The following is a 13,146-nucleotide window of genomic DNA, read 5'->3' as shown; positions in this document are numbered from 1 at the left end:
AAGCTGGAACACTTTAATCTAGCTGTCAGAAAGGCTTCATTGACCACACTTCATCTGACACCTGACCTCCTAGCTTGGATCATTGTAAGCCCCTCCCTAACTTCATTGTGTGTGGCATGGTAGAACAAGAAACTAATGTGGAGGATGATTTATATTTTCAAGATTATTAAAGCCTTCAGGAACCTAAGTCAAAAAACGTTGGCAAAGGCCAATGTATATGTGGTAATAGTGCAGAAAGACAGAAATATAAATGACCTCGATTAGCATGTGCCTGCTGTAAGGAAACAGTAACAGACAAACCTAGTATCATTTGAGTACAAGGTGAGCAAATTTAGACATTGTTAAGCATCTAAAATGGCTGAATAAAGGAGACAAATTTTGCTTTCAGGTATTTAATGATAGTAACAATTCCTGTTACAATTTTATAGGAGGAAAAAGAAGGTGCAAATGGCTGCTCCTAAGGAATCTTCAGTGTCATTCTTTTTGCTAAATAGCAGGGGAATATCCAAGATTACAGCTGGGAAGGGATAGCATAAAAAATGTAACTGTCATTAATAAAATAAAAATTGTTTCTGGTGTATGACTATTGTAACTTTCATCTAAAATAAGAAATTGGTCCATTTGCAAAAAGTTGGCCCACTTGAAAAAACTGGTCCATTTTAAAATGTTAGTCTACTTGAAAACGGATCTATTGTAAAAAGCTGGTTCATTTATAAAAAGTTAATTTATTTATTACGGACTATTATCCTCGCCTTTCTTAGTTGTTAATGAGGATAATAGTCCACAATAAATAAATTAATAAATAATACTCATCTCAATGATGAATTCCAATTAAATAATATATATAAAAAGTTAGTTCATTAAAAATAAAAAGAAAAAGAAACGGTCCATTTCAAAAATTAGTCCATTTCAAAAAATTGGTCTATTTGAAAAAGTTGGTTAATTAAAAGTAAATAAAGATGTTTTTTTTTTATAAAATGATTACAAAGAAATACAGGCATTTTTTTTAAAAAAATAAATTAAAAAAAAAAAAAGCAACTGTATAAAAAGATGACAACCAATTGTCACAGAGGAAGAAAGAAACACAAACATTTATCATGCGAGAGATGCAACAAGACAACAAACAAGCATTGCCAGGCAATAGGAAGTGATGGAGATATTCATAAAACAACAGTGGTTGACAACGATGACGACGACGACGACACCAGAATTGTATAGTGGTCTTACCCGAATGACCTCCGGGCAAGCATAATGAGGAGATCTGTCAACATCATCGTAATTATCATCAGGAACAGCATCATCATCATCATTGGCAGTATCCGAGGATGGTTAAAAGAATCATAATACAAAATGAATTACACAGGAAAAATTCAGATAATCACATTTTTTTTTTAGAGAAAGAGAAGGGGAATAACAAAAGTGAGAAAAAGAAAGAGAGTAAGAAAGATTGTGAGGAGGGCAACGAGAGTGAGGAGGTGGGGGAATATAAGTGAGAGAATGAGAGAGAAATAGAAGAGGAGTAACGAAAGTGAGGGGAAAAAAAAGAGAAAGAGAGGGAATGGGCACCAAGAGAGAAAAAAAGAGTAAAAAAGAATGGGGGGGGGGAGTAAGAGGAGTAAGATAATAAAAAGAAGGAGAGACATATAGAGAGAAAGGAAGTAACAAGAAAGAGAAAAAGAGAGGAGGGTAGGCAACAGAATCAAGAAAAAGAGAAAAGGAGCCAGAGAAAGAGTAGGAGGGCAAGAGTGAGATAAAAGAGAGAGAGAGAGAAAGAGAGAGAGAGAGAGAGAAGAGTACAGAGAAAGGGAAGAAGACAAAGACGAGGAAAAGGAGAGAAAGAAGTATAAAAAGGTTGTACTTCTTAAAAAAATAATACAAGATTTTAAGTGAATCAATATTTTTTTCGTATTATTTGAATTCTTCAGACTACTGTTCTCATTTTGAGTGTTGTTTTCACATTTTAGTCAAAGTAACCTCTGACCTTCAGATGTTTCTTATCGAGCACTGAATTTCGATCAGAACCATTTATTTAATCCACAACGGTAGAATGCTCTCATTCCATCAGCTATGACTGGGTAGAAGTACTAATAATTTGCAATTGTATTTTGAATGTCGATTGCACTGAGAATTGAACCTTCAACCTCTAGAAGAGTGTAACTTTACAACTGAATTTAACCAAGGACTTTATCCACAAGGTCATGGGTCCTTGTGAACAGAAAGATTTCAGAGTTTGACAAGATACACCTGAAGAAGGTTGGAGGTGACATTGACTGAAACGTTGTGAAAAAAACTCAAGATGAAAACAGTAGTCCGAAGAATCAAATATGAATAATCAATCCTCATCTCAAAAATTCAGAAACATAAAAATAATTTTTGTTTATAATTTTAGGACAGTTTTCCACAACTTGGAGACTATTATCATATTTTAGACGAGTTGCTTTCCAGGTTTGTGTCAAACTCAGTAACTCGCGCAGAATTTTGAGCCCCAATATTTATTTTATTTACTTCCCTTTCAGGAGGTTAGACACATGGTCAAGTGTGGGTTTGATGAAACTGTTTCTGTGGAATTAACTAAATTCGAACTTGACATGATCAGGTTTACAGTCCATGCCATTAACCACTTAGCCATCGGCATCCAACCATTTTATAGGAGCCTTGAATTTCGTGAGTGTGCACAAGACAAATTAATACTGAAAAACAGCCAAAACGTTCGTATTATTTGGATGATGACAACAGTAATCCAAATAATACGAATAATTAATCCTCATCTCAAAAATTCAGAAAAACCAAAACGTTGTGATAAAAACAACCAAGATGGGGATATTAATCCCAAAATTGTAAATAAAAATTAAAATTTCTCATCTCCAAAAAAGTATTAACAAAATATTTTTAATCCTGTGTGGAATCGGCATGGTTGTTACTGGTGCAGACTGTAGACTGTGTATGATGTGTAGGCTGTTGCACCACCTTCACTAATACATAAATTATTAATTAAAATAAGACTCCCAGGCAAAGTCAGATAGCGCCAGCTAGTAAAAGATGGACTTTATTGAACTTGTACAGCTGTTTTTCTTCTACAAATTTCGCCTGATAATTTTCTCAGTTGAAACTTTTGTAATTATATCAGCTTGAAACACATGTACGACTAACCCGACAAGCAGCAAAATCCCACTTCTTCACTGTTGAGGTCCCTAGATGTCGGAAAGCCTTCTACTCTAATAGTTTTTTTTTTCTCTCTCAGACTGCTACACTTTAGAATTTCCTCTTTCCTGTATTCACATGTTTAAATGTAATGTGAACAGACATCTCACTGCTCAACTCTCCATATAGTCCCCTGCAGACATGATTCCAAGTGGCAATACACTCTATTTGGTGTAAAAAAAAGAAAAAAAGAGTAAAAGAAGAAAACGTCAGTTGTTGTTTGCTTTTGGGTTATAAATAAGAAAAGACCTGTATTAAAACTAATTAAGGAACGTAATCTACAAACAAAATTATTCAGAGACGGGTGTCGTACAGTTGAGGAAGGGAGCAGAGGTCAAACGGTAGACGAAACAGTGGAATGATGCCAAATGATGTCATGTTTTGAGATGCGAGTAAATTACGGTTTTCAGATCAGTTTCTCTTGAAAAGCTACCTAAATGAGACACCGCAAAGAATGTAGAATAATCTAAGTGGAATATTACCTTAGTGTTTGCCTCTGTGTGCATCACTTATTTCGTTAAGTTAGAAAATTAATTTTAATAAGTAAATGACTAGCTATGATAACATTGGTCTTTCTCTCCTGAGTAAATTCTTTCCAAATAAAACCCTATATGAAAAACTCCCAGCAAACATCTCCTTATGTCACTTTTTTCATGAATAGATGCTTATTCCTATAACCACTAGACAAAACAGCAATGATGACAAAAGTTTTATTACTACAATGCAATCGAGATCAGAGGATTCAGCTCCCTTGTCTGACTATTAGGAGAAGAAAACGGGTACACAAACGGACCTTTCCATGACATGATAACATTAGTTATTAGAAAGTGACACAAGAAGATGTTTGCCAAGAGTTTTTTTTTTTTCCAATCAAACAGGCAAGATGATTGACGGCCACTCACAAAACGGCAATGCTGAAAAGAAGCAGTTATAACAGAAGTAGAAAAAAGAGACTATGTATAAACACCCTACATGTATAAAAGCTACACATATGTATAAAGACTCTTTATTTTGTTATTGAAAATGTTATACTTTTGCTACATCAAGTTTGACTGGATTATTTCCCTTGGATTCAGCGCATGTCTATTGGCAACATTATAGATATGCTAACTAAGAGATGCTTCTTACATTTCTGAATTTTTAGTCGCGTGCAAGCGACTCTATAAGTCACTCTATCGGTCCGTCAGTCCGTAACACTTTTGTGCTCGGCCTTTTGGCCAAGATCAAACTGTTCTTACTACATGTTGTACTTATTGTGATATAAAATGGGGGATCACTTTTCTGTATTAATTTAATGTAAAATGATCACCCACTTTACAACCAGTCAGTCTCAAAGCCATTCAAGTCAATCTCCAAATCATTCAAGTTGTTTTTGAAGGATTCCAGTTATTTTTTTAAGCATTCAAGTCATTCTTAAGGTCATCCAATTCATCCTTAAGTTCATTAAAGTCATTCTAAGTAATTTACTTTTTATTTATTTAAGTCATTTCAGCCCATGTTTTGGTCATTTTAGTTTATCTTTAAGAATTTCATGTCAATCCTACATTCATGCATTCATTACACGAGAACACACGACTAATGGCTATCGGCCTTGTTCATATGAGGATTGATTATTTGTATTATTTGAATTATTTGCACAATGTTTCGGTCAATGGAACCTTCAACCTTTTTCGAGTGTATCTTGTTGAACTCAGGAATCTTTCTATCGAATTCAGGAATCTGTACTGAATTTCGAATTGAACCCTTTATTTAATCCATGGGGGTAGTATGCTCTCGTTCCATCATAGGTGGGTAGAAGTCCCAAGTCATTTGCAAATGTATTCTTAGTATTGTCTGCACTAAGGATTGAACCTTCAACCTCCAGAAGAGTGTAACCTTACAACTGAATTTTACCAAGTACTTTATTCATTACGCTACAGGTCCTTGCGGACTATTCTTGTATGAATTTTAGGAGCCTTAAACCTCTTTTTGTTTTTAGATGTACATGATACACCTGAAGAAGGTCGGAGGCTAGCTCGGCGGAAACATTGTGAAAATAACCCTCAAGATGAGAACAGTAGTCCGAAGAAATAATGTGTAGATATTTCTTGTTATATACATGGTAGCTTCCTTCAATCTTGACAGACTATGGATGCCCACTGTAAAGGTGCCTGCACATGGAATTTTTGTGGTAAGAGTTGTGTAATCTCTAACCACACCTCCCCTGAGTTGATGTTGTTAAATACCAGTGGCAAGTGGAAGTTCAACAACTGGAAACAATGCCAAGATAAGCAAAGAGCACATATAACGCTCAGAATTCCCAAATAATCACCCATCTGGTACTAGCCAGTCTAAATGTTGCTTAACTTCGGTGATCTGACGAGTACCGATGTGTCAACATAATTATGCTGTATATTATATATGTATTAGTGAAAGGACGATTCCAGTATTTTTCCAGATTTCGATACAATTACTGATTCCGTGCTAAATTTCTGATTCCGATTCTTTAACAATCTCTAATGACTTAACTATAAGATTGTTATTTCCTCCGATTTTCGTTAAAAAAAAAAAAGCATGTTAAATATTCAGATATTTTCCTAAACGTCAAAATACACTTGTGGAGGATGATCTATCGATTTTAGCTTAACTGGTAATTGAAAATCAATAAATATTTATTATTTTATCATTATTACCAGCAATGGAAGATTTTAGTTTAAGCAAAATCAAATAAAAAAGACAATTAAAAGAATCGTTTTGGCACCGGAAAATAGGCATTAATTTTTCTGATTCCGATACCAATTCTGATGCCAAATCTTCCGATTTTTTCCGATTCTGATTAATCGTCCCAACACTAATATGTATATATGCTCTCTCTCTCTCTTTATATATATATATATATTAGCATGATTACCCAGCATTGCCTGGCTTGACATGAAGTTCCATTTGAAACACACTTGTATATTAATCATTTTCATCATGAGCAACGTGGATACCCCCACAACAAAAATAAAAGAATGGATGAAAAAAAGTAAGAAAAAAAGAAGAAGTACGTGATACCCTCTCCACCAGATATTTCGGCAAAAGGGCTACAAAGGGAATAAACTATTCTCCAGATATTGAGCACGGGAAAGACCCCCCCCCCAAATAATTAAAAATAAATCATTACAACTTTTGTTTCAATAAAAATAGCAGTGAATGCCCGTGCAATCGCAAAAAAAAAAAAAATCTACCAAAAACAATTAAATTTTTCATCATTTTATGTTTCTAATGTACCCCCCCCCCTTTCAAAAAAAATTGAATTTGTCATATTTTGGGGTTCGTTTTGCTTATAAAATTGTTAGATGAAAGTACAGAATGGTCTCATAAAAATTAATTAAATTTATCGTTATTTTATGTTTCAAATGTAATTCCCCCCCCCATCACCCAAAAAACAAAACAAAAAAAATATTGTATTTGTCATGCCCCACCCACCTCGATCGCCAAACTTAAAAAAATGCTAGAGATGACATGTCTCATTGAAGGCGTTGTGGCCAAAAGTGGGTACTCATTTTACATTAAATTTATATAGAAAAATAATCCCCCATGCTAAAATATTAATTTTCTTTCTTTTTTTTTCAAAATTTCTTCTTTCATATTATTTAGAAAGACTCTTTAAACATATTAGGCCCCAAAAAAGTAGGTCTTAATTTTTTTTTTTTTTAGGGCTTAAACGATGCTGAGTCACGTAAAAATTGACCATTTTTAATTTAAGATATTAAATAAATTATAAAGAAATCTGTTTCGCAGGCAATTAAACACACTTGCTATGGTATAATTATTATAATAAATCCTGGGCAACACCAATTAAATTTTATAAACAAAAAAAAAAGGAGCAGATAATGTATGGGATGATGGATTTTGCTCACATGGAAAATTTGGCCCTGTGTCTGATTAACTCTGCCCTCGTGGGGATGCAAGTAAATGAGGACATTAGTTTTAATTATTTTTCTCCGAATTAAAATAAAAATAATAATTCAGCTTAGAAGAATATTTCGAATGAAAACAAATCTATTACAGAAAATATTTGATAACATGCTCGGTTTTAAACAAGTTTTCAAAGTTATTTCCCTTTGGTTTTCTGGTTTGAGAATTAAACGGTTTCAGATTTCAGATAATAATAAGTAAAAATAAGTTAAATTAAATATAAATTGAAATGAAAATAAATTAAATAATTTTTTTTTAAATACTACAGTTAAAACGAGGCTATTATGTCGAATAAGTAATATCATCGAGCTAATTATTCAAATAGATTTAATTTAATGTGATATGCTAATGACCGTAACTCAATCAATGTAGATGTGGTTTGAAGAATGCTATATATAGAAATTACGTATAAAATATAATGTCTCCTTTGCCAGAAGTATCCTATCATGGGCATTAATATTTCTTGACCAGGAGAGGTGTTATATTTCTTTGATCATGGGGAATAGTACACACAGACAAACACACACACGAACGCTACTACTTTATATATATAGATATAGAATTAACTTTTAGAGTGGTTTTTAATATTTTCTTCTCTATATCATCTGCTTCCGCTCCATTATTCTAGTTACTGATTTTATATGTGTGCGTGAGAATAAGCATAATCTATGTATAATCCGGCACATAAGACATTAAGTATCGTAAGATTCTATTTTTATCTACTTTTATGCAGGATTTGTTCGGGTTTAAGAATTCATGTTACAGCCTCAAAGGATATTTTGAGAGACTCAGCTATGTAATTCTATCCAAAGATTTTAATACAAGGATTAAAAAAAAAAAGATCTATTAAGCAATTGAATTTTTTTTTTTTTTTTTGTTAATAATGTAATATATAGTGATGGGATGATTCCAATATTTTTCCTGATTACCAATTCCAATACAATTACCGATTCTGATTCTTTTTTAAATTTCTAAAGCTAGATATTAGGAAGGAGGGGGGGAATTACCACAAACACTCACGTAATATCTATATTTTTGCAAAGGTAAAAATACACTTGTGAGGATGATCTATAGATTTATGTTTTAAAATCAATACATATTTATCATTTCATTGTGAATGGAAGCGATGGAAAATTAAGTTTTAAACAAAAACAAACATAAAAATTATTAAAAGAATTGTTTTTGGCATCGGAAAATAGACACAATTTTTTTCCACGATTCCAATACCACAAAAAGTTCTGATTTTTTTTATTCCCGATTCCGATTAATTGTCCCAAGACTAGTAATACATCTTTTGGAAAAAAATTGTCAAATCAGATTAAGAGCATCGATAGTGTTCAATATTTTGATTGAACTGAATGAATTCAAAAGCAATGGTTACATAAAAATAACATTATTTTGGAAACCTATTCTTAACATGAGAAGAGTTTGGTTAACCAATATCTATACTTTCACTAAACAATTTAATAAAAAGAAAAAAAAAAAAGCTACCGTAAAAAAATTTGAATTTAATTTGAAAAATCCTATCTTAAAAAAATAGCATGGTCTATAAACTGCACAAGTACGAAAATCAGTGTAACAAAATGCGACATAATCACGATAGTTTGATAGTTCACCAAAGTTAAGCAATGTTGAACCTGGCAAGTACCAGATGGGTGACCATTTGTGAATATCAGGCACTGTATGTAGGAGGTGTTTACACCTACCTACATAAATTGAAAAAATCATAATGTTGCCTTTTCTCTAAACTGAATATACATGCAACTGGCTGCAGCTTGTGAATTTGATATTCCCTAGATACTTTCTCCTTTGAGAGAAGTCAGTTCAACCTGTCTAGGGTGAATGTCACTACCTATATATATTTTTAACAAAATGCAATGGTTACAACAATTAAGATTAGAGTTATATACTTCTAAGCTATTATGTTAGATGTCAATAAGGCATCGTTTCTTTCATCAATAGCTCACAGAGCATGTAATGCACCAAGTCACATAACGTTTAAGGTCGACATCCTATTTAGATGCAATTTTATGTGTGTATCATAACGATTATACACTATAACGGTTATAATGATCATCTACAATATAAATGTCAGGTGTCTGTGTGTATGTTTGTATGTCCGGTTAAAGATTAAAAATGATAAAGCAAATACCCGCAAAGTAGGTATTTCATTTATTGATGTTGCTCCAGATGAACAATAATCTAAAATTTAGACAACAAATATTCATTCTTTCACCCTAAACTGGCACAGATTTTGTTGAGGGCAGGGGGGGGCGTTTTACCAGCTAGATTTTGTTGTAATTAAAGGGAAATAACTCTGATGTTTTAATCAAGGAGTAAATTTTCTTATACTAACTCATTCCTCGAGGAGTTTATACAAACACCAGTAATTTGTATGTGCATGTCCAGAAAGAGAAAAAGGCTGGGCTAAGAAGAAAGGTGGGGTCGAGAAGAGGAGAGAGAAACCAGAAGGGAAAGACAGAAAGACAGAGAAGAAATAGAAGTTTTAATAAAAATATATTACACTTTTGTCCCAAGCAATGCTGGGTAACCATACTATCACAGTATAAGGACTATCCAGCATTACCTGAGAGAGTATAAATTAATTTAATTTTATTAATTGATTTCTTACTACTTTAACATGTGAGGTATGTCCTTTTAAATTTTTTTTTTTTTTTACCTATCTAAAAGTAATATGGTCTGTAAACTGCAGAAGTGAAAGAAATTTTTGCTTTATTCAAAAGATTGATATTCCTAACTGGAAAGAATGCACCAAAACTCCAAGAATTATCTGATTTTAATGAAAATTTTCAGTATTTATTAATTCACTAGCAGGGTTACACAGCATTGTCTGGGAACATAAACAAAATAGAAGAGATTTAAAAGTGTGTATAACATCTTTATATTAAAATTCTTATTGGCGATCACGCATATTAAGTTACTCAAGCCATCGCTTGTTGTCTACGTCATGAAATGACGTCATAAGAAATAGATGGTGTTAATCAATTTGGTGAATCACCTCAATTATGTTCCATGATTATTTGTTTCATTTTAACACAATTTTTTGATAACTTGTTTTTTTCAAATAACTTCTTTTTTTTTTTTTTTTTTAAATATGTCCAATTATGTTCCGTTAATCAATTTTTGTGGGTGTTTGCTTTATAGTATTTGATTTTTATCTGAACATATATATACACACAACTAACTTTTATATAACAGAATATAAATGATATGATTTGCACCGTCAGGGTGTCATCTCTTTATAAAGGTGGTCACTGAATTTCGACTATGGGTATAAGAAGATGTATTTCTTCTTTAGGATGAAGAAGAGGCAAGTTAGGAGGGTAAAATAATATAAGTGACCAATAAAACATTCACAGGCGGTGTGGGATATATATATATATATATAAATAAATAAATATATATATATATATGTAGTAAAGATTTAGAAGGCTATCACAATGCGGGAATGAGATATAGTCGGTGTTGATGAGAGAATACGAAAACAAGTGGCGATTTACAAATCAATAAGTACATACATATATGTCTATATACATATATTTATTCAATTGTATTAAGTATAAATGTCTTACTTGTTATGTCTGTGACAATATCCATTATATTTTGGGGAAAATCCCCCTTTTAAAATGGTGGATGTTACAGTTCGAATCAAAACATGCCGGATGGAATGAACTGTAACATCCACCATTTGAAAAGGGGGATTTTTCCCGAAATATAATGGATATTGTCACAGACATAACAAGTAAGAGATTTATACTTAATACGATTGAATAAATATATGTATATATAGACATATATGTATGTACTCATTGATTTGTAAATCGCCCCTTGTTTACGTCTTCTCTCAACAACACTGACTATATCTCATTCCTCGCATTGTGATAGCCTTCTAAATCTCTACTACATACCTATCCCACACAATGCTTCAAGCAAACTACATATCAATTCTATATATATATATATATATATATATATATATATATATATATATATTTTTTCTTTTCTTTTAAATATAAAACTGAATTCAATCATATAATCTTTTGACTGTAAGGTTTAGTTGTTTTATGGCATATCGAAAATTATTTTATAGCCTGAATGCAACATTTATTGAAAACCAAACAATTGACCAGAAGTTATTATTTGACCCCTAAATGGCAGGATGAACGTTCATATCTTTCCCAAAGTTTTTTATGGTGTAAGTAGATCCAACTAGATTTGAATTTAATATAGTCTGCATAGGTATCCACTAACCCAATCATGAACCCTTGCCCTGAAGATTAGAAGTACTACAAAAAAACACAAAAAAAACAAACTTGTGGCCAAAATAGAATACATTGCCTGAAATTATGAAGGTAGAAAATACTTTTAATTAATAAAAATGTCCCAAAATAAATTCACTGATGCTCTTTGCCATTGTTGGCAAAATTACAAGGGATTTGCCATATATAACAAAGGGAAAGCAGACTTTTAAAATGGCAGTCTCTTTATCTAAACGAATAAATGTGGAAGTTAGGCCTATTTCTTCCGTTAACGGTCAAGTCTAAACGCCCTATTTCAAGTTAATTATTTTGATAATGTTTATGTAAATGTTATATAATTAGCATATTGGTTATAAAAAGGAGCATTTTATGAATTATGTATTATTTGATATCGTTTTATTATTATTATTCAATGATTGATTTTATTTTAATACAAAAAATAGTTCCGTTTCACAATCTTGTTTTATTTCTTCCACAAATATTTATCATTTGTAATCAAATATTGCTTTTAGATGAACGAACTAGATTTTCAACAAGTTGTAATCTATTTCTAAATTCCAGGCGAAAAGGAAAAACTGATTTCTTTCATTTTTAATTACGGCCATATTTTAATGATAAATAAATTACGTATCTGAATTTTTTAGATGAGGATTAATTATTTGTATTATTTGAATTCTTAGGACTACTATTTTCATCTTGAGTGTTATTTTCACAACCTTTTGGTCTATGTAACCTCTGACCTTCTTCTGGCATATTTTGTCAAACTCGGGGAATCTTTCACAAAGATCTGTGCCCAAGTAGATAAAGTACTCAGTAAAATTCAACTGTAAAATTCTGGAGGTTGAAGGTTTAATCCTTAGTGTGGGCAACACATAAAATACAATTGTGAATTTTTTTTTTTATTACATTTTCACCCCAAACAAGGCAAATTGCCACTTTGGTGTAGGGGGCTACTATCAGGGGCAACAACTACTGGGGTACTATGTAGGGATTTGGGCAGCAAGGTGTCGGTTCACGTTACACTTGAACTTCTGCACGTCAGTACTGTTGGGGAAGCAGGGACCTGGAATGGAATTCCAGAGTCTAGCGGTTCTGGGGAAGAAACTAATGGAGTAAAAAGATCTTTTACATCTAGGGATCTCTACAGTGTGGGGGTGGGATTTAGCAGCCTGTCGGGTTTGTCGAGGGTGCACACATCGTGGGGGCACAAGTGATTGCAGTTCGTCAGAGCATTCACCACTAATTACTTAGGAACTCTACTCAGTCATGGCTGACGGTATGAGAGCATACTACCACCATGAATTAAATAAATGGTTCCGTTTGAAATTCCGTGCAGATTTCAGAGTTTGAGAAGATACATCTGAAAAAAGTCGAAGGTTACATCGACTGAAAAGTTGTGAAGATGAGAACAGTAGTCCAAAGAATCCAAATAAATGTATGTTTTTTAATTTTTTAGATGAGGATTCGTTATTCATATTATTTGGATTCATCAAACTACTGTTCTCATCTTGAGTGTCATTGTCACAACGTTTCAATCGATGTAACATCCGATCTTCTTTTGGTGTATCTTGTCGAACTCGGGAATGTTTCTGTCGAACTCGGAAATTTGGACGAAATTTCGAACGGATCCCTTTATTTACTTCACAGGGGTAGCATGCTCTTGTTCCGTCAGCCATAACTGGATAGAGGTTCTAAGAAATTTGTAATTGTATGTTTCGGTCGC

The 13,146-nt window shown here is 32.7% G+C and overlaps 1 protein-coding gene across 36 annotated transcripts in view; it reads right to left on the bottom strand.

Moving 5' to 3' along the window:
- Window positions 1–13,146, bottom strand: part of LOC145260441 (serine/threonine-protein kinase BRSK2-like) — a 685,204-nt gene that overhangs the window by 309,312 nt on the left and 362,746 nt on the right. For all 36 annotated transcript variants that reach the window (XM_080118482.1, XM_080118488.1, XM_080118489.1 and 33 more), the window contains one exon: window positions 1,228–1,261. In XM_080118482.1, coding sequence (XP_079974608.1) covers window positions 1,228–1,261 — 34 coding nt within the window. The remainder of the gene's footprint in view (window positions 1–1,227; window positions 1,262–13,146) is intronic.

The sequence above is a fragment of the Euprymna scolopes genome, chromosome 36 (genome assembly GCF_053919585.1).
Source record: "Euprymna scolopes isolate OS-2025 chromosome 36, ASM5391958v1, whole genome shotgun sequence".
NCBI lineage: Eukaryota > Metazoa > Mollusca > Cephalopoda > Sepiida > Sepiolidae > Euprymna > Euprymna scolopes.
Note: the sequence above shows the minus strand (reverse complement) of the source record. Positions and strands in the feature narration are given on the sequence as shown.